The sequence below is a fragment of the Ruditapes philippinarum genome, unplaced genomic scaffold (assembly GCF_026571515.1).
Source record: "Ruditapes philippinarum isolate M1 unplaced genomic scaffold, ASM2657151v2 ctg3136_1_1_1_1, whole genome shotgun sequence".
Classification (NCBI taxonomy): domain Eukaryota; kingdom Metazoa; phylum Mollusca; class Bivalvia; order Venerida; family Veneridae; genus Ruditapes; species Ruditapes philippinarum.
The window spans coordinates 18,900-42,791 of NW_026858813.1; the positions used below are offsets into that span (position 1 = coordinate 18,900).

The window sequence follows — 23,892 nt, forward strand, 5'->3', positions numbered from 1 at the left end:
CAAGAGCTTAGATATTTTACATGAATCATCACCTTGTGTTCCTGTACAAAAGTTATATTAATCATGCCCTTTCGGTTAAATTGGTCCCGCTCTGGAGGTCTCTTAGTTAAAATAGACTTGTAAAGGAAATACTTGTAAGTCTTCTTTTTGAAAATACAATGTCAATAGCTTAGATATTTAGAAAGTAGCATTGCCTAGTGGATCTCTACAAAGATTGTATTAGTAATGCCCCTGGGGTCAAAATTTGACGCGTTCTGGGTGTAACTTATTTTACATAGACTTGTAAAGTAAAACTGTCTGAAAATTTTCTTATTTGAAATGGCAATGCCAATATCAGATATTTTGCTTGTAGAATCACTTTGTGGTGTTCTACTAAGGCTATATAAATCATGCCCCTTGGGTCAAAATTGGCCCTGTCCCGGTGTTACTTAATTCATTTTGACTTGTTTAGGGAATTACCTTTAAGTCTTCTTTTGTGAAAAAAAAACACTTCCAAGACCTTAGAAATTTAACATGTAGCATTGCCAAGTAGACAGCTACAAATGTTGTTTATGTCATGCCCCTTTGGTTAAAAATGACAACTCAATGGGGATCACTTATTTTACAATTATGTAGTCAGGAGAAAAAAAGACAAACCCAATATGTCTTCATTACTGGCTTTATCCTTTCTAGCAATGTATCTCAGGTGAAAGATTCAGTGCCATCATGACCCTCTTGTCAAATTTTATGAACTGAAAGACTAAACACATTCACATTGCTTTGCCGGTAATAACTTGATAGTTTGTGCAAAGGCAACATGAAGAAATATTGCTTAAATATCTGTTTGTTTCTTTTAGAAGGCTTTGTTATACTTATAGCCAGTCAAAACATACAGTTTACAAAGTTTACGAAAAAAACCGATTTGGAAGGGTTTACTTGTCCCACAATGAATAAGGATTTTAAAGAAGATAAGTTGAATAAAAAGCAGTGTCTTATAACATGTGCAGATAGCTCGTCGTGTTTGGGCGTTTTCCACGATGAAGCTAATATGCACTGTGTGGGGTGCAATCACAAATTTCTTACCAATTCATCCGCCCCATCTCTGGATGGAATGAAGTACCACTTTAAGCAAAGTAAGTAATTATTAGATTTAAGTTACTTAGTGTAAGGAAGAATAAGTTTGATATTTCTAGAACTTGTAGTTGTATTCTGTAAGTTGAGTTAATGCTGACATCGTATCGTGATAAAAACGGTTATTGGAATTAGAAATTGTTCGTTGACTTTTGGTCCAAATTATTTCTTACTTAATTATAGGGGTGCACACTTACTTATTTGGGGGCATCCATGGCAGAGTGGTTAAGGTCGTTGACTTCAAACCACTTGCCCCTCACCGCTGTGGGTTCGAATCCCGACAGGGACTTTGGATTCTTTCATGTGAGGAAGCTATCCAGCTAGCTTACGGAACGTCGGTGGTTCTACTCAGGTGCCCGTTCGTGCCTGAAATAATGCACGGAAGGGCACCTGAGGTCTTTCTCCACCAGTAAAGCTGGAACGTCGCGATATGACCTATACTGTGTCGATGTGACGTAAAAACCAAAAACAAACAAAACTTAATATTTATTTATGCATTTATTTATTTATAATTTAATAAATATGTCATTTTGCAGGCTATTACAGGCAGATTTAATTAAAATCCATATCTGTCATACCAGACTGTTAAACATTTGTACGTGTTTTGAAGATTTCATTCTTATTATTATTATACCCCCGCACAACGAAGTTGTAAGGGGGGGTATACTGGAATCAGCTTGTCCGTCCGGCAATCCGGACGTCTCCCCGTCCGTCCGTCGGTTTTTCCTTGTCAGCCCAATAACTTGAGATTCCTTTGGCCCACCATCTTCATATTTGGCATGGAGGTTAGTCATGATTAGTAGATGGCCCCTAGTGATTTTGGGGTCACTGGTTCAACGGTAAAGGTCACAGGCGCCTTGACTTTAAAAAGCTTGTCAGCCCAAAAACTTGAGATTCCTTTAACCCACAGTCTTCATATTTGGCATGGAGGTTAGTCATAATTAGTAGATTCCTATTGGTTTTGAGGTCACTTGGTCAAAGTGCAAGGTCACAGGGACCTTGATTTAAAAAAAGCTTGTCTGCCCAATAACTTGAGATTCCTTTGACCCACAGTCTTCATATTTGGCATGGAGGTTAGTCATGATTAGTAAATGACCCCTATTGATTTTGAGGTCACTGGGTCAAAGGTCAAGGTCACAGAGGCCTTGACTAAAAAAACATGATTTTCACATTTGAAGCATGGATAATACATATCTTAGCAATGCACTAGCTTAGTAACCTCAGATTTGGCAGAGTGGTTGTCCTTACTTCTAAATGGCCACTGTTGATTCTGACAAAGTGGTATTCGGGGGTATTCACGCCATGACAGTGGCACTTCTAGTTCATTCAAGAAACGGTTGAAAACTTTTCTTAATCAACCATGCGTTAACTGTAACTTCCGTTGTGCGCATTTTCTTAAAAACATATTTTGTTCAATCAACCATGCGTAAATTGTAACTTCCGTTGTGCGCATTTTCTTTTCAACAAATTGCCTTCAATCAACCATGCGTAAATTGTTATTTCCGTTGTGCGCAATTTCGTTTAAACATATCTTCTTCAATCAACCATGCATTAATTGTAGTTCCGTTGTGCGCATTTCCGTTTAAACATATATGCGCTTTTTTGTTAAAATATAGTTTATTTCAAACAAGTTCACAGCACATATACAAATGATAACTTACATTATCTTATTTTATAGTTTTATTCTGCTAAATGTCTATGCCTATAGAATACGCTTTTAAAAATGAGATAGAATAAGAATAACAATTCATATTTGCTATTTACATGTCAATATAATTAAGGTGATTTTCCGGAAATTCGGTATACCCATGTCGGACCGTATATGTCACGGAACGTATATGTCACACGTGTGGGACATATTCGGCCGAATTAATAACAGATGTTTTTAATTTATGTGCCATATACGTTTCTGAAATTTGGTAGTAAATGCCTGACCGTATATGTCACACATTCTACACAGTAAACTAACATTATCATCACCGTTTTAACCTAGCTTCAACAACGTTAATAATACATCATCATCATCATCAACAACAACAACATCATCATCATTATCACCAATGATACATCATCATCGTCATCGTAAGTTTGTAATATATTTGTTTAAAACCATGCCGCCTTGTTTATCATTTTACCAGTGAGACGACACTGTGTCAATACACAGTGACTGGCTTTGTCGAAAATATGTTCGAAATATTTTGGACATTAATATTTATCGACTTGAAGATAAAATACAGTAAAGTTCCGCTTAACGACCGGTCCGAAAATACGACCAATTCGATAATACGGGCAGTTTTTGAAATAACCAATTTTTTCTCTGCATATTTCAATGGTCGGAAGGTCCGATTATACGACCGGTCCGCTATTATTCCGTATTACGACCACTTTCAAAAGAACCGACAGGTTAAATATTGTTGATTAATGTCCCCTAAATGCGACCACGTGTCGAGTGTTTCAAGTTTCAAGTTTTTATTTCAACTAGGCCCATATGGGCATCAGTTTTATAAACAGTAAAATTTCACAAACAAATGAGCATTAACAAAATAATACAGATGTGTAAATAAAGCTTGAGACAAAATAATTTGCATGATAAATACAAAAATAAGACTAGAGATACTTAAATTATGAATGACTTTACAAATGAGTGACTAGAATGAGACATAATGCAACCGCACAATGAAAGTTCCTGACCAAAACGCAAATGAAGTGATGCAGCGACATGGTGTAACCACAACATGGGGCCCATGAAGCCCCACACTGCAACCACACCACGCCGGTACAATTAGTTCCACAAAAATTAAAAAGGAAGTGTCACAATGCGATTACAAATGTCATGAGACCTTAAAGATGAAAAAATAACAAAAAATTAAATAAAATACATAAAAATAGATGATAAACACCGACCGTTATATTTTACGGCATTAGCTGTGAACGGTTTTCGACACCCGGAAGAGAATGTGTGAATTACAATTTTGGCAATTTGCACACTTACAATTTAATTGCTATCGATTATTCGTTTAATGTGGATTAAATTATTGGAAAATCAGATGGAGCTGGTTGATGTGTTGAATCGGCACAGGTGCAAATTGATAGATAACTGGAGTAACAGCAATTTGTTTTTGTTTGAAGCAATTCAAACCATTGAAAACATTAGAATGTACTGTTTAAGTAAAGAACTTACAGATGTTGTTAACTTGTTCGAAAAGGATTCAGTGAAAACTTTAGGGTACTCTTAACAAACAACAATTGACAGATTTTTTAAGTAAGGTGATGTGTCTATGACTCACATGAAATGTATAGTGATATGTAAAAGGACTGATATGAGATAAAAAGAGACTTCTGACTTTCACATGTATAATGTATATTTTCCATTTTGAATAATGTACCAGTTTTAATGGTGTTTATGTAAAATTAAAATACATCAAATAGCTTTAATTAGTTATTTATACAATGTGTCATTTATCTGCCAGTAAAACAGTTTAAAACAGTGACAAACATGTCTGCCTATCATTCTTATGTATTAACCACTGATATTGAAGGTATATGTGCCTTACTAGTGTGCTATAACCTAGGGTCTCAATAAAGAGACCGACTCGATAATAAGACCACCTTTTGCTAGACCCACAAGTGGTCTTAATAGCGGAACTTTACTGTATTGACTTTTCATGCCCCTGCTCTGAGGGGGAGGGGACGGAGGGGCTGGATTTAAACGATTTAATTGTCCGTACGCCTGTGCCTGAGTACGTGCGTCTTTGGTGTTGCCCCATTAATAATTTAGTTAGGGGTCGAACGTTGATTCAGGCAGTCATTCCAGAGTTATTGCCCTTGACTTTGTCAAATAGGAAACAGTCAACTTGTGTCGTGTGTAGCATCAACAGTATTTGAACTAGAGGCATGGTCATGAAACTTGTAAGTCTATCTTACGCGCACAAAGCGCGATTTTGACATATTCTTTACAAATGGCGTTATACCACTAAATAAAATTTATTATTTTACGCTGTGACTTAGATATGAGCAACATCAAAACTTTTTAATCACGAAAACACGATTTTTGAACATTTTCATAAATCATTTTCTTCACGCTGCAAACCAGATGTGAAATTTTACAGCGGAGATAGTATGATTGGCGTTCTGTTCACTCCACATTTATAACTTGCTCCTTAAAAAGTTATGTTTTGCCTAAAACAATCATGGCCATTTTCGAAATGACGATTGAACGCGTTGAAGTTGTTTGACATACTTTAACAAGCATTTCACCGTAACAAGTTTAAAGGGAAAGGCAATGTTAGAATCAAAACTTGATATCAGAAACAGAATACTATCAATAGTAAATCTGCAAATTTTCTGCCTTCAAATAATAATATTAAACGAATAATACAAAATTTAAATCGCTAAATCACCGATTTCTACAAATCAGTAGGCGCGGCAACAACTCAACGGTCTACCGGTCGCACCACTTCAGAACAGTGATGCCTGTTACTCCAAACAATTCTACGTTCATTAAATTCTCATCTTAATGTGATTAAACAATATTTCACATATTTAGTAAATACACATGTTATTATTTAACAAAGTTTCACAATCAAATAATGCAATTAAACAAACAAACAAACAAACGCACAATGGAATAATTTGAAAAAAGAAGATTCACAAAGTAAAACGATTTAAGTCATGCATGACGCCATGCCCCTCTTTGAGTTTTTACGAACTTCTATTTCGGAGAGGTCTAAACCCGGTGCACCGTGATTTTCTTGCCGAATATGTGTGATTTTTTAAGATAGAGGGAAAAAACTAAACAACGAGAAGTTTGAAAGAAAATTTTTAATATTTTTACCTAATTAATTTTTATTTGTGATACCAAAATTATTATACCCCCAAAAACGAAGTTTGGGGGGGGGTATATAGGAGTCACCCGGTGGTCGGTCGGTCGGTCGGTTGGTCGGTCGGTCGGTCGGTCGGTCCAGACGTCCGTTGCATTTTCCTTGTCCGGAGCATAACTTGAAAACTAATGATTGGAATTCAATATAACTACATACAATGGTCAAGCACATTGAGAGGAAGTGCAGTGCACAAGAACCAAAACTCTATCTTGACTAATTACAGAGTTATTGCCCTTTGTTACTTTTCCTTGTCCGGGGCATAACTTGAAAACTACTGGTTGGAATTCAAAACAACTTCATACAATTGTCAAACACAATAAGGGGAAGTGCAGTGCACAAGAACCATAACTCTATCTAAAGTAATTACAGAGTTATTGCCCTTTGTTGCTTTTCCATTGCTTTTTTTTTGTCCGTTGCATTTTCCTTGTCCGGAGCATAACTTGAAGACTAATGGTTGGAATTCAATATAACTACATACAATGGTCAGGCACATTGAGAGGAAGTGCAGTGCGTAAGAAACATAACTCTATCTTGACTAATTACAGAGTTATTGCCCTTTGTTACTTTTCCTTGTCCGTGGCATAACTTGAAAACTATTGTTTGGAATTCAAAACAACTTCATACAATTGTCAAACACAATAAGGGGAAGTGCAGTGCACAAGAACCATAACTCTATCTAAAGTAATTACAGAGTTATTGCCCTTTGTTGCTTTTCAATTGCCTTCTTTTTTTGTCCGGAACATAACTTGAAGACTAATGGTTGGAATTCAATATAACTACATACAATGGTCAAGCACATTGAGAGGAAGTGCAGGGCATAAGAACCATAACTCTATCTAAAGTAATTACAGAGTTATTGCCCTTTATTACTTTTCCATTGCTTTCTTTTGTCCGGACCATAACTTGTGAAATAATTGTTGGAATTCATTATAACTTCATACAATGGTCCAGCACATTGAGAGGAAGTGCAGTGCACAAGAACCATAACTCCATTTTGACTTATTACAGAGTTACTGCCCTTTGTTTCTTTTCCTTGTCCAGAGCATGACTTTGAAACTACTGGTTGGAATTCAAAACAACTTCATACAATGGTCAAGCACAATAAGGGGAAGTGCAGTGCACAAGAACCATAACTCCATCTTGACTAATTACAGAGTTATTGCCCTTTGTTACTTTTCCATTGCTTTCTTTTGTCCGGACCATAACTTGAAGACTTATTGTTGGAATTCATTATAACTTCATACAATGGTCAAGCACAATAAGGGGAAGTGCAGTGCACAAGAACCATAACTCCATCTTGACTTATTACAGAGTTATTGCCCTTTGTTACTTTTCCTTGTCTAGAGCATAACTTGAAAACTACTGTTTGGAATTCAGTACAACTTCATACAGTTGTCAAGGACATTCAAAGGAAGTGCAGTGCACAAGAGCCATAACTCCATTTTGACAAAATACAGAGTTACTGCCCTTTGATACTTTTCCTTGTCCGGAGCATAACTTAAAACGTACTGGTTGGAATTCAAAACAACTTCATACAATGGTCAAGCACAATAAGAGGAAGTGCAGTGCACAAGAACTATAACTGTATCTTCAGTATTTATAGAGTGTTTGCCCTTTGTTCTTTTTCTTTGTCTTTCTGGACTTATTACAAATTAATTCAATTAAACTTCATCAATGGCCAACCACATTGAAAGGAAATGCAACATACATGAACCACAATTATCTTTAATTGCCCACAACCATAACTCTATGTTTCAATTCTTTTACAAGGTATTCTGTTACTAGTAACATTCTCATTTCCGAAGCAGACTTGTGGGGGTATTAATCACATTTGGTGATAGTTCTAGTTATTATTATTTTTTTAAAATATAAGTTAGAATTATTATTATTATTATTATTTTAAATATAAGTTAGAAGGGACGCCGTGATTTCCTTCACTTTATTGAGAAATACGGGAGAGAGAGAGAGAGGGTTTTATACATGTCCGTACATTTCCGTAACAGAAGTTCGTAAATACTCAAAAGAGATGAGGGAGCGTCATGCATGACTTAAAATCGTTTAACTTTGTGAATCTACTTTTGTCATATTGATAAACATGCTACTGTTTTAACGTACTGTTGTATTCTACAAATGGAAACACGTTTTCTTAAACTCTATTTTCTGTATTCGAGTTTTTCATTTCTTTTATAAATATATCACAGGTACAGATAGATATCAGATAAGTGTGCAAACGTGCTTATGTATTGTATGCAATGGAAGATACGAACTTGTAAATTTGTTGTTGTTTTCCATGTTTAGTCGGTTGTTAAGATCTACGTGTAAACGTGTTATTTAAAAGAGGGTGCCTTCAATTAAAAGATTGGATTAAGAGGCATATCATTTGCTGTGCACGAATACAATTAAAAAAGCTAGACAAACATGTTCGCATTTTCAAAAGTAGATTTCAAAAGGAACACTTTACATATCTGGAATATTGGCAACGAACGCCCTCCATAGGGTAGTGGTGATCAAATGGTTAAGATGTTTGCCCAAGGATTGTGGGTTCGAGCCTTGCTCAGGTCATGCCTATGCTTCCTAATTTGATACCAGTACTGTTTTGTTCCAGGAAGCGGTCTCAAAAGTGATTAATATAAGTTGCAAAAACATGTTTCGCAACCGAGCATAAATAAATGTGTTTAAACAAATAGCTTGTAGATTTGTTAAGGGCCCTTGACTCTTTTTTTTTTGGTCAGGCAGCTAGAAATAAAAAAAAACAGCATTTTTATGCAAGACGAATGCTCTTGTTTACAGGGATATTGAAGTACGATACTCACAAAATATGTTTTGCGCTTATTTGGTGTATATTTGTTTATTTTGTATTTTTTTAAAAATTCGATGAAATATTTGTTTATTATACGCTTTTAAAATATTCTGTGAAATGTTTGTTTATTAAACACTTGTGATGATGATAATGATAATGCTGCTGCTGATGATTGTGATGAAGATGGCGGTTGTGGTATTTACGATTCCGTCATTAGGTATTTTTAAAATAAACAGTATTGTGCAAAACGGATTTATTTAAGTAAAGAAAATGCTCATGTGACGTATACGTTCGTATTTTCATTTTTATGTTCATTTTTGATGAGTGACAAATACGTTTTGGTGAGCATAGAAAAACTCAATCCAACCGAATAAGGCACATTTAATGTTCCATATTTGGCTCAAGAGTGTGCCATATTTGACCGAATATGTCACACGTCTGACAGATTGGAACCGAACATGTCACACGTGTGCCATTATTCGGTCCGTGACATATACGATCCGACACACCCACACAGGAATGTTTCATATGTACGTGTATATTTTATTTCAGGGTACTTGCTAGTCACTGAAGGGAAAACACGGGGCAATGCAAGTGTAAGCATAACTTCTCTAACTTTGTATTCTTAAACGATTACTAAATTATGTTCGCTTGTTGAACGATTTCAACCATGTCTGACTGACTTCAGATTTGGATTATTCAGTTTCGGCCCTTTTTACAAGAAAGTAGCTAGCTCCCATTGTCTCTTTATTTTTTTTAGGTAATTTAGAAATGGGCCTTAAGGTCATTCTTGAAAATCGGGCCACAAAACATGAAGTGTCTAGGCGACTGTGTAATACCGCACTTTGGGGTCAAACGCACTTTGGGGTCCAACCCCAGAGTGCGATACGCACTCTGGGGTCCAATTTCGACCCCAAAGTGCGTTAAACAGGTTCATACGCATTATTTTACATCAGATAAACGACAGCACTTTGGGGTCATACAAATTATTTTTCATTATGTTTTAAATAATATATTGTAGTCAAATCCAATGGTAAACAAACTTCAAGGTATTAAATAGACGCAAAACATGTGTCCTGAATTATAGTAGAATCAATAGGGATTTAAATGGTCTTGATCAGTAAGTGAAGAACTTTCATCAATTATAGAATTTGTATCAATTATAAAGCTCAAAATATATTTTTCCCATTTTTTCCATTTATTTTAAAAGAATGTACACCTTTCATTAACTCCATTGTTTTTAGTTAATTGCATCATTTTCCCGTTTTTATATTTACACATTTTATAGAAATATGATAGAGTTAGCATAGACAAAAGTATAAATTCTGGAAAATGTTAGAAAGACATTTCAGTAAAAAATGTGTCTGATAATATGTTAAAAGAGCCATTTATTTAGCTAAATGTAACATATAAGAAACTTGACTAGATGTAGATGCGGCTTTAAGTAGAAGTCCGCACAGGCAGTACTAAAAATATAAACTATTTTAGAAGTCGCATATTAAGAGCGGAGCTTCAGAATAATGTAAAATTCTCACTGGGGATATAGAAGGGATTGTGGGGTATCGATCCCCCGGAGGGTTAAAAATAAAAACTCATTATGCTTTTATTTGGTTTTCTTAAAAGCTTTTTTATTTTGAAGATCTTCTATAATATCCAAAAAATACGCATTGGCCAATTACCTGAACCATCGTTTTCATCTGTTGCTTTTTGGCAAGGATGAGTACAGTTATAGTGAATTAGTATTTAATATAGAAGTCTAATACTACATTGTTTTGACTACTTTATGACAAATAATTTCACATTTATTTCGCTACTTTATTCAGGTAACGAGCATCTTACATTCTCTGATACCATTATTTTAAAATGATAAAATTCATGTTTGCTCTTTCTAAAGAAGTATGTAAGATTTCCCATTTAAAAAAGCCTCTGGCGAACGGTTGTTACGGAGCTTACACAAAAAAACCTTAAGTTTGTTGATAAGCTTAATAATGTATGTGTAAAAATAACTATTTATATTTCCGATCGAAAAAACTTGATATTTAACCAGAACATTGCAATAGAGTATATTTATAGTTCTTTAGAAAAAAATTACTGCATTTTATTTCATTCCCGTCATATCTAAAATGGGCACCAAAAGTTATCAAGTAAATGACTGACAGAACGGGATATTTTTCTTTAAACCGTTACGTCAAAATGTCAAAATATTGTCAAGGAAATGGCGCCAAGATCAAACAAAAGTGCTACAAAACACTGCAAAATAGTATATTTATCATAATTTGTGTACAATTTGTATACGTTTTATCTACCGCGTTCTACAAAAAAGAAAGAAAGAAATAGTCCTCAAAGTATCTCCGCTTCGGTTTGTTTAATGTTTCTGCTCTGATGGGTCAGTAAACTAAAAAAAATAGTGGTAGGAGATATGGGAAAGTATTGTGTACAATTCTTAAACAATAAAAGGAGTTTTGTAGAGAAAAATCAATTGTTCAAAATATAAATCTAAAAATAGTCTGTTGGTGTCATGCTCGTTCTGTAAAATGTACGTCACGGTTATATTTATCACTTATATTCATTGGGCCGATAAAAAACCCATAATAAAGCCTTCATTGGTGGTATCCTAAAAATGTGTATTATTTTAAGGTCAGCTGACACTGACATCAAAAAAGAAGAAATATATTTGTTTATATTATAATACCAATGCCAATATGGATACTTAAATAAAAGTGTACTTTGCAAGACTGCTTTTGCTATACTGTATGTTTTAAATCACCGTTATATACTTATAACTTGGGTGTAGCATTGCATTTAAATAGCATACATAGAGGATATTGAATGAGTGTAGTTAAATAAATTTAGTATTGATTCTACACGAATATAATATTCCATGATATTCTATTTATCACATATATAAAATAAGAACAGTGTAACGCTAACATTAGCGTGCTTAAGCGCTATGTTTCTATATAGCGCAACTGACGTCACTTCAAAGTGTTATTACACTAGTGTAATATCGTTTTTATTTAATGGTATTATTACACTCCGCGCGCGCGGTTTATGTGATAAACGTATATACGTATCTATTTGTTAAAAAATAAGATTTTTTATCCCCTTTCGCATAGCGGTGAGGGAGAGGATTGTAGGAATGGCCTCCGACTGTCAGTCCGTCTGCCTGTCCGTCCGTCTGTCAGTCTGTCTGTAACACTTTCGTGTCCGCTCCATAACTTTTAAACTATTGAATTTTTTTATTACTTGGCACAAGTGATCACCATTATGAGACGTTGTGCGGAGCGCAATAATTGGGTTGCTACCTCCAAGGTCAAGGTCAATTGTTAAAAAGTCTACATTTCATGATTATTCATAACATTTAAACCTTTGTAATGTTTTTAAGACTATTTGGCAGAAATGATCACTATAATGACATGATGTGCAGAACCCAACTTCCAGGTTGCTATCCGCAAGGTCAAGGTTAAATGTTTTCCATAACTTTTTTACTTTATGGAAGACTTCCGTAAACATGATCTAAACATCCATTTCTTCGCAGATGACTCACAACTCTATCTATCCTTCAGACCAGTGACTAATATTTCAATTCAGGAGAATATAAACCGTATTGAAAGATGTCTTGAAGATATTGTAAGTTGGATGAATGCCAACATGCTGAAGCTAAACGGCGACAAAACAGAGTTGATCATCTTCTCATCTGAACATAACGCACAACCTGTTTCAGATGTTACAGTAACAGTCGACGGTTCGAGAATTAGCCAATCATCTAGTGTGCGCAATCTTGGTGCATTTCTTGACTCGAACATGAGGATGGAACAACATGTAAATAATGTCTGTAGGAACTGTTATGCACAATTAAGACAAATCGGTCACATCAGACCCTATCTTACTGTTAAAGCAACCAAATCTCTAGTAAATTCACTTGTTACTTCTAGGTTAGACTACTGTAATGCACTGTTATATGGAGTCTCTAAGCAGTCAATGACCAAGTTACAACATGTTCAAAATACAGCAGCTAGAATTGTGACCAAAACACTCAAATATGACCACATAACACCTATCTTACGTGAACTTCACTGGCTTCCGGTAGAGTATCGGGTCGAATATAAAATTTTGACTTATACATATAAATCCCTCATCGATCAATCACCAGCCTATATAAAAGACATGATAGACGTGTACATCCCAGTCAGAAATCTGAGGTCCCAGAATAACTCAATGACATTAGTTGTGCCTAAATCTCGGACAGTACGATATGGTGACAGGTGCTTCCAGACAGCCACAGCGAAATTATGGAACGCGTTACCACCTGACATTAGAGATTGTAATACCTTGCCATGTTTTAAGAGAGCTCTCAAAATACATTATTTCATAAAGTTCTATTGACGTTAGTTCATAAATCATCATACATGTACTACTTTTGCTATATTATCAGTGATAATTTTAATTGAGCCTTGATTTTAAACTAAATGTGTCTGTATTTCTTACCATCCTTTACTGGTTTTAGATTATCATTATTGTTTAATAGGTTTACTTAATTAATGTTGTACATTATGTCTTATATATATATATATGATTGTGTTTTATCGGATTTATGTAAAGCACCCTTGAACATTTATTATTTATGAAAAGAGTGCTATAGAAATGTGGTATATAATAATAATAATAATAACTTCAAATAACTTGGCACAAATAATTACTTGCTTATAATGTGCATGGTATACATCAATGTTATGGTTGGCTAAAAGTCAAGATCATTTCAGCTGCAGAAGGGGATTTAGCTGCCTTTCAGAGTACCTTGTTTTATTTAGTCGTCACTAAATGTGCATGTGTTAAGGGGAAAGTTGTATTAAATTGCTCAAACATTGAAAATTAAACAATAAAGATTTGTATTAACACGAGTATTGTTTTTTTTGTGATGGACTTCAAATGCATGGTATTCTTCTCTTATTTAAAAATCATTTTATCAAAATACTAGTAATTCTATTAAAATTAAAAATGCTCTTTGGGGTTTTGCGAGTGGCAATGAAAAACGTATCTTTGTAGGTAAATGTTCATTGCAGTTTCAGTAAACAAAGGCATATAATTAGCCTGGGATTCAGGCGTTGATATTTTTTGCTTATTTATAAAACACGCGCTATTTCATACTCGATCGTCATAGATAACGCACAACATCTCTGGTTTTGATAGTATCAACGTCGATTTGCCGAACAGAAGCACATAAAAAATCGACAGACTGGAACCCAGGCTAGCATATAATATGCAACTGGTTATAACAAACAAACGGCCGGGACACAAGAGAATTGATCGGGACACAATTCAATTTATTATTTATGTAAACGCTTTATTTACGCGAACTTTCATCTCCAGTTAAATGAATCAAATCATTAGATTAAAGTGGAGTAAGTCATGCGTTTGAAACACGAAACGTTTCTTTCTTTCTGTATATGTTCATATTTTGCTGGTTTTATTGCCTGCATGCATACTATCATACGGGTTACTTGTCTAGCAAAGTAAACTCAACTACATCGTCGGCTTACTCTTAAAATGTCCTAACTGCCAAAATGCTATTTTGAGAAAAACGACTTTAAACATTTTGCATCTTAATATTTTTTTCCACGTGACCCCACTGAATTGAAAATTTTCACACATCTATACTTAGGATTTTAATGCGCAAAAAAAGTGTTTATTTTTCTTTCTGGAGAAAGACTGAGAGTAAATATGAAAAAAACAACAAATTTGAGATAGAGCAAAAGGTCAAAATATTTCTTAAAAAGTCACTCTAAAAGTGCGTCATTGGAGATAGAGCAAAGTAATGCCAAAATTAAACGAAGGAGCCAGAGATACGATACTTTAATGGTAGAAATTATTACATACACAGGCTGTTTTAACATTTAAAATGCACTTATTATGCTTGTCCGTATGTGCAATTAGATTTTATTGTAAATCATTACAAGCCGTCGCAATAATTTTTCAACGCAAATGAGCGACTGGATGTTTCTTTGTATAATAGTATAAAACTTGCTGTATAAGTTATGGGAAAATAAATTCAGAAAACCGACCTAAACGTAACGTAATGCATCAAACTTAAAGTGTTACGCCTTTATGATATTGGTCCCCAGATATTTAGTCACAACAAGATAAACAATTTATAACTGTTTATCATAACTTTTGTATCATTTATAAATATGACTTCTTGTCATGACAAAAAGAAATTGATATCTTAAACATAAATACGTACTGATCGTAAGTTGCGTAACAAAGAAACATATCTTAATTATAGACAAATACAAATATAGTATTATCTAACATTTTTTCAATGGACTAAGGTTAACATTATTAAATTGTTATTTACTTTCTTTAACAATGTAAGAAAACCTGTTGCCAAGGTACTTCATTAAATCTGCCATGTAGTAGTCATTAATATTAAACGTAAATCAGCTATTCATGTGGCTTGCAGTTTTAAACATAAATGCATCAATAACATGATTCCAAAGTACAACATCAAAAAAGAAAATATATTCCAATGTCTCTTCATAACATTGAGTTTAGTAAATTTCTCAAACATAATATTAATCACCTGTAGATGTAGATGAGTATTTGATAAATTGTGTTATAGAATAATACCATGATCAAATTCCTATGATGTCTGTTTACGTAATACTATAGCACTTGCACTTATAAAGGTTTATATTTTGCACAGACTATTCATGAACATGCGATCCACTGTCGGTATAAATCGTAGCATGGTTTCTGTATCTTTTTTCTTGTCATCAGACAAACCCTTTCCACATTTTAGAATTTTAGGCAAAGGAAGTAGGTCTGCTTTAAAAGATAATTTGTTGTCCTTAGCATTGTCGCCTCTGTGTACTGGACATCAAATGACTCTTTAAAAACACTTGAAACGGCAATCCGTTCACATATTTCAATGCTTTAACTCTTATTAATGGGACAGAGTTTAATGTGAATTTCTCTGCAACCGTTTGATAGTCAAAAATCACGTCATTTTTAGTTGTATAATTACGGTTTTATCCGGACGGACTTGATTATGTTTTCTAATTAGACTTCGAGGAGTGTAAATTTCAGAAACTTTCAGCTTTTTCTCTGTATGTGAGTGAATGTTATCAATTTCCTGAAGACTGGAATGTCCACGAGTACAAAATTTCTGAACAATTTCAACCACTTCAGGATAATTTTGTTGAAATAGTTATAAAGCAGGTTGGTCATCATGCTGTTCCGGTTTTGTGGTACACAACTATCAGACCACAACGTTATTTTCTTAACAATGAGCAATGAGCCTTCAAAGCGTTTTTCTAAATAACAGTTACGGCACTAGCAAGTTCATTAGATCCTCGTCCAGCGACTTGTTCATATCATTTAACATTATATCCAACTTTTGTCCAGAGAGCAGTGACACAATAGGATAATCAATCTCAAAATCACACCAAAGTCTTGACAATTGCTTATCAAATCGTTAAATTTTCTACAAACTTTGTTCACTTTTGTCAACAGATCTTGAATGCCGATATAGCCCAAAATGTGTTATAAGGACGCGTCGGGCAACACCACGAGGTTAACTATAATGAAATTTAAATTTAAGTAGATTATAATATCAATGATTTTAGCATAGCTCACGATAAAAATGAAAAGGTAAAGTTTAACTTTAATTTACTAATTTATGTATCCGAAATATTGTTTATCCGAATTATATTTACTAGGTTTTGCAAAACTTCTTAAAATTCTGAGATTACAGTGCATTCGACATTAAAAAAGCAAATTGCAGTTACACATTCGGAGATTTTAGTTTAATATACTCACATATTATTACTTTATCTTGCTTGGAAACACAATCAATGGCATTACAAAAAATATTGACAAGAAAATTCTCTACCGGAAGTTTTGACTTAGCGCACTATTATCGCGAAAACGACCAAGGTCACCTGACCATCAGTTTGTGTTTTGATTGGCTTATTTCAGGTTTCACTATAAAATTGTCCTAAGTAACGTACATACCCTACTATAAGAATAAAACAATCATGCGAAATGTGGACATAGAGCAAAGTTCATACTCGATAACTGCGTTCCTAGGTCATCATAACCTTGAACCCAAAGCTTAAAAGATAGAGCAATGTAAGGTAAAAAGAATGGTACATTTATCTCAAATTTTGCAAAAATGGACATAGGACACTTTAAGAGTTAGGCGACGACATGTCTAGATTAAGATCTTATAATAACACTAATTCATTGAATCACACACACACCGTGTACATAACACAATTGTTCATAATTATTTAGATAGTCCATTAAAGTGTAAACTTTATAAACTGTCGTATTTTTCCGGTCTGAAATGATTACATGAATCGAGCATACAAGTGTGTTTTTATCTGTTCTACTGAGTTGACTACAGTCATAATCAATTGTTCCTAGTCATTATGTCATTTCTCTTATCTCAAAATCGGCTGATTGTTTTTTTCTTTTTATAAATTGATTTGATGGATATGTTTATAATTATTGTATTTATTTAGCATTGACGACAATAATTAATCAAAATTTAATGCTGGTAATGACTTGTATGGTATTATTTTCTAGTTACACTGTCAGACTTTAGGTGGACATTTAGCAGACATAACATCAGAAGAGGAAGAAATATATATAGAGGATCAAGTGTTCGACAGTGGTAAGTTCTTTTTAATATCATGCATGTTTTTATTATTCATGTAATTGACCAGTTAAAGTTTTAATATCTTGGCTCCACATTTTAACACACGTGAACCAATGGTCAGGGTCACAGGCCGTGAGTCATTTGCTCATTTCCAATATGGGCTCGTATTTCACTTTAGACATTGAATCTCTTCAGTAATGAAACCATTCAGCTACCCTAGAGAGTGTGAATGGATCCACCAAAAGAGCTTGCCTGGGAGTAAGCATGGAGTGGCTTTCAAATCATACAACCATGCGTAAAAGATCAGTTATATGGAAGAAATAATAACTAATTAACGCATTAAATTCAAGTAATCTTTCCGAACAACGTTCTCCAGTTCTGCATTAAACATCGGTATTTTGTGATGTTTTGGCTGTAACCTAAAAGCCCATTATGCCCCAGAAATTATACCATTTTTATTTCTCAAAGGCTTTGTACTTTTTATAGTTTTTAACCTGTTACTCGTTGGTCAATTACCTGAACGAACATTTTCTTCTGTTGTATTTTGCTAATTAGAATAGTTATAGGAATTTAGCATTTTGTATGGATGTCAAAATAATTTGTTTACATTTTACTTCTTTTATTACAAATGTTTTAACATTTAGCGCTATTTCTTTTAGGTAACAAACATCTTACATGCTCCAAAACCATTATTAAAACATTCATGTTTGCCCTTTCTAAGGAGGTAAGAATTTGTTCGTTTCTAAGGCATAATATGCCTTTTCTTAAAACACCTAATAATTTTTTAATATAGATTTTAAAAATGTAAATTTTTATCGTTTCAGACTATAATAGTTCCACCTGGATAGGAGCATCGCGCAACACAAGTGGAGGAATATTTTACTGGGAAGATGGTACACCAATCTCTGACTATTTCGTGAAATGGGGACCATTTCAACCATGGGACGACCCAAACGAGAAGTGCGTAGTGCTGCTGAGTTCGGAGAATGCATGGTCTTGGCACGATTATGGTTGCCATAACGTTTTCCGGAGCTTGTGTGAATTTGACTAGTTTTTTTTTTTGGACGAAGTCCGTCTGATATCGGTTTGACTGCCTGTACAATTTTACAGAGAAGAACTAAATATCCAAAGGATTTTAAAATCCAGGAATCTCATTGTCCATTCTATAATTAGTGTAATTATCTAAAAGGTCTTTCTGAAACATATATATACATGTCCAAATTATAGAGTACTCTAAAGGAGTATCAGAAACAAACTTTCTAGTTAAATGTCTCGGATATTTGAAATCTGTGAACTTCCTCCCAAAAAATATTTAACACTGCTTTAAAAAAATCAGTTATTAACTCGTGAATATCTTATTCAACATATGAATTTACCGAGTTATAAATGAATGACATTCTAAAATGAGGAGACTACAAAATTGAATAATGTCCACGATCCCAGAAAAAATATGTGCATACCGAAATAGACCATATAAAAGCAGTTTTACCAGTTTTTTTAAAGATACTTCTTGTTACAAATGTACGATAACTAAAAAAAGTGTTCTTGCAGATTGATGCAGCTATATTGAATTTGTGTTGTTGGTTTTTTTAATCATATTCTTTAGTACCTGTAAGTTTGCTCCATTCACTTTACGTACTATTTATAGTGACAAGTTCGGACAGAAAGAACAAAAATGTATTTTATATTGTGATTCATGTAAAACCATTACATAATTAAAGTGCAAATATTCGAGAAGACGTGTTATAAAATGGTTAAATGTTAGAGTACATGTACCTTAATTACAATGTAATTGGTTATACTTGGTCTCCATTAGATCTTAATAAGGTGGATCCAGTGTCTTGTGAAGTCCGGGTTATGTAAAATATACCCAGATGAAATACAGTGTCCGGATTAAAACACTCTTAAATTTACTGTTTTTGTCTCCTCAATAATTAAATTGACGATATCTGGAGAGGAAATGATATAAGTATTGTTTTACTTGCTTTCAAATCCAATCTGAACTTCTTTGTTGTGAAATGTTTGTAATGTACAACTTATTCAATAAATAAAGTTATCTAAATTGACGATATCATTCAGTAACTACACTGTATATTCTTTGACAATGCTTATCAATTTTGGGTCATCCCTTAACAAGAAAAATAGTCATTCTGGAAAAACGGAGTGAACGAATGAACACAAGTTATGTGTCTAGACGTACATCAAATGAAATAAAAAAATGCCAATCCCATCTTGTAAAAAAACTTAGTTGAGTCCCTATAATATACAAGTGTCTACATATTTTACAACAAAATTCAGGCTAAATACTTGCAAGATAGGGTTTAAAATTCTAGTTGATATCTAAAAAAAAAATCAAGGGTTTCAAACACGTCTATATAGTTTCCAGGAAAATCTCAGTCCTTAACACATGCAAAAGCGTTAAATGAAAGTTTTTCTTTGAACATTACTTCTGGTTTATTTTTGGGTGCACATTTTATTATACACGTTTCTACAAGTCCGATAAAAAACATGCACTTGATTCCCATTAAAACCATTGCTTAATTTATGTTTGTCACCAAAACATCAGTCCAAATCCGTATTTTACTTGCATGCACGAATAACCGGGGCGGTATAATCGATTGTCCAACTAATTAGACTTTTCAAACAGACATTGAGATATGTTTTTGATGGATGATGCCTTTTCAGTAGGAAAATAACAGTGTTAAAAAAGACTATGGTTTCTGATTATATGATTAAATGTATTATGAAAACCTAGACGTGTTGATACGAGCAAATAAAATATTTACAATCCTCCAATTCAGAACAACTAATGCGTATTAGATGAATTGACAACAACATCACATTAAAAGTGAAACTGAATTTTAAATGCATGCACATGCATACAGTCTATTTACACGATGACAAATAAAATATGGGGATTCGGAAAAGGTTATCTTATTACGAAAGTAGTATCACATAGAACATTTCCGAAATCATTGGCCCAAACATAAGCTTGATAAATTAAGCCCATATCATTCTAAAGCTTCGATTTCAAATTTTAACACAAAGTCTTAATTTACAGATAAAAAAATCTATTAAATTATTGATGGTCCAAATAATTATTCTTCATGACAGATCTGACATCAGTGTTGTATGCATCAAATCAATAAATAATAGTTAAGGCTAATGCAATAATTTATCATAAAGGTTATTGTCATATAAAGGTCAGATTAAGTTTAACGGTCTAAAAGGCATTTTCCAAAGGGTTATTTTGTCAATGAATAAATACAATTAGGAGCACTTTAAGAATCTGTCCACAGGACAATCCGTGCTATAAAATCCAAACCCTAGCCACATAACCCCATAACCTATAACCCAAGAAGTAATCTGAGTGATTTTGTAGAAATAATCTGATAGTATTCAATACATGGGTAAAATCATACTGTCAAGAATTGCTGCGGACAGATTCTAAAGTGTAGCCTACAATTCATCTAATTTTTACCAATTTACAACATTTTTAGCAAAATTAAAGGATTTGACCTTGTAGGTCAATGTCATTTAAAGGTCTATGTCAAATTTAGACATGTGCAAGTAGATTTCATGCTTATTAAGACCGGTCACTTTTTTATCAAAATATGTGGAGGTTTCTGAGAAGCACACATAATAAGTGTGTCTACAGACACCCAAAAACCAGTTTTACCATCCAACCCTGCCTCACCAACCTTACAAATTTGTTTTGCAAGAGGTATAGCAAACAAAACATAGAAAACTTTTCATATAAATAGCACATTTAATGGTCATTTCAATTTTCATACAAACTGAATTAATATCAGGATTTAATCCTATACATAACTACAATGCTTTATAGATCAGTAATTCTACTTACCAATGCTTTCTAGATCTGTTATTGAAATTATAAATGTTTTATAGATTTGTTATTCACATTATCAATTCTTTATAGATAAGTTATTCTAATTATCAATGCTTTATAGATCTGTTATTCTAATATCGATTCTTTTTAGATTTGTTATCCTAATTATCAATACTTTATAGTTATTCTAATTATCAATGCTTTATAGATCTATTATTGTAATTTCCAATGCTGTATAAATCTGTTATTGTAATTATCAATGCGTTATAGATTTGTAATTCTTATTATCAACGCTTTAGAGATTTGTTATTGTAATTATCAAGGTTTTACAGACATGTTAATCTGATTATCAATGCTTTATAGATTTGCAATTCTTATTATCAATGCTCATTCTAATTTTCAATGATTTATAGATATTTTATTCTAATTACCAATGCTTTATAGATTTGTAATTCCAATTATTATTACTTAATAAATTTGAAATTCCAATTATCATTGTTTTATAGATTTGTAATTCTAATTACCAATGCATTCTAACTAAAAGGGTTTTTGTCACAAAAAACATATGTCTTTAGTTCCGCGACCCCGCCGTTTTATTTTTAACTCCTACGTAGGATACATATCAAAGTGCTGAAAGCACAGAGTGCGACTAAAATGTTACAAATATATGCTAGAGTATAACCTAGGATAGTATATTATGTAGGAAAATAAATTATATGTGTCAAATTGTAATTGTGGCAAGCCGCTTTAGTAAATACCCTTATTCTGTAGCCAGAGATGATCTTGAGTGAAATAACCAGAACTCAATAATCTGAATTATTTTGAGCAATACAACTAGTTCCGAAAATTGAACTTACTAAAGATGTTATACTCTACAAATGATCAATTCATCTTTTAAATGATGATTCTGTATTAAGTACGTTAGTTATGTTGATTATACAAAAATTCATGGGTGAAGCTTTGTTCACTTTTAAACTTATGCATGCATATTGCTCCGCAAAACGCATTTTTTCGGAGCTGGAAAATGACACTTCACATCCCCGCCCCTATAAAGATTAAATTTTTCGAAACGGTTGAAAATGGAAAATTGCTCGTTTAATTCAGCTAGTTCGTATGGAAAATGTTATCTTTAAAGCCTTTTAAAATTTTGATGTACGTGTATTAATATCTTAGACACGTAAATGCTTGTTGCCGAGTAAATTTTTGGAAGAGCTGTGCTGTGAAGCAATTTTTCGGGATAGATGCTTACAAAGACACTTCACACTCCAGAAACCTGAGGGTGAAGTGTGGCGGCATGACCAAGTGGTTAACGCGTCGGACTTGTCATCTAATGATCGCTAGCCGCATGAGTTAAACCCCGTCAGGGGCAAGCCGTAGTTACCCTGATCAAGAAACTTTACACTCATTTCTCAGTACTAGTTGGTTCAAGAAACGGATTCGAAAGTGTGTCTATAAGCTTATAGCTTCCTACACAATCGAACTGAAATAAATTCTGTATAAACCAAAGGTGAAGTGTCCTCAATATTTCAGATTTGAAATTTCGGCGGGGGATTAAGTATCTTGTTCCATCGCCGATATACCGGTCCGTAATGTTGAGATTTGCAAAGCATTCTGTATGTATTTCTTATAAAGTCATAAAGTCCTATATAGGAGATACAAACTCCTAACTCCCATTATTTAAACATAATAAAACTCGTGTTTGTCATTTCAAAAGAACGAACAATTTATTCGTTTCTGGGACATAATGTGCCTTTAATATAAAAGAAAACAAAACAAATATGATTTTAAATCTCCGTTTGATAAAACAAAAGCATGGGGAGAAATTGAAAGATAATTCAATAGTTTTAAGTTATTACAGAGTAGCAAAACAACTGAAAAAATGTTGGAAAACCTGGAAGACAGGACGAAAAAAGGGAAGCTTAAGAAAGAAGTGAAAGGCTTCTGACAGGCATTTAAAACTAAACAAAATGTAAAATTTCAATAAGTAAACTTTAATTTGAAAGAAGCATCCAATATTTTACGTCAATGGAAAATCTTTTCAATACATATTTACGATTTTTTCTTAATCATATTATACCATTTTATAGGCTCATTATGCCTCAGAAATGATATAATTTGTATTTCTAAAAAACAATATTTTCTTTGTATCTTGTTTTAAAACATTGTTTTTTGTTGATATTTTTCTTGCAAAGGGTATAATCGTAGTGCATTGCCATTTCGTATGGAGATCAAAATACTGCAATGTTTACATTTTTTCTACAATAACAATACATTACTGTAATAAAGTGCAAATTTATAAAGTTGTTAAACATCTTACACATGATTATTAAACCATTGTTACACCCACTTTTCTAAAAAATTAAAAAAAAATAGTTCTGAGGCATAAGTGCCTTTAACAAGACTGTTCAATTTAATTTATTTAAACAGTGTGATAGAACTTGTATCTAATTACCATTTTTCAATATTTCATAAACAAAACAATAAATTACTAAATGACATTTGTTTATATTTACATAAACAACATTTATATAGGCCTATATTTAGACGCATACGACAAATCATCCGGGGATCATCGACAGAAACATCGACG

General features: G+C 33.4%; 1 protein-coding gene across 1 annotated transcript; it reads left to right on the forward strand.

Moving 5' to 3' along the window:
• Window positions 1-807: 807 nt before the first annotated feature.
• LOC132754356 (C-type lectin domain family 4 member D-like) lies at window positions 808-21,739 on the forward strand. The gene is made up of 4 exons (XM_060744971.1): window positions 808-1,112; window positions 9,343-9,386; window positions 17,380-17,467; window positions 18,277-21,739. Exons 1-4 carry the CDS (start codon window positions 926-928, stop codon window positions 18,501-18,503), a joined length of 546 nt encoding a protein of 181 aa, XP_060600954.1. The 5' UTR covers window positions 808-925; the 3' UTR covers window positions 18,504-21,739.
• Window positions 21,740-23,892: the final 2,153 nt, after the last annotated feature.

Coding starts and splice junctions, on each gene's coding strand:
- LOC132754356 (XM_060744971.1), top strand. CDS start 926: ATGAATAAGGATTTTAAAGAAGATAAGTTGAATAAAAAGCAGTGTCTT. Junction 1,113..9,342: donor GAAGTACCACTTTAAGCAAA/GTAAGTAATTAT, acceptor ATTTTATTTCAG/GGTACTTGCTAGTCACTGAA. Junction 17,468..18,276: donor GGATCAAGTGTTCGACAGTG/GTAAGTTCTTTT, acceptor TTATCGTTTCAG/ACTATAATAGTTCCACCTGG.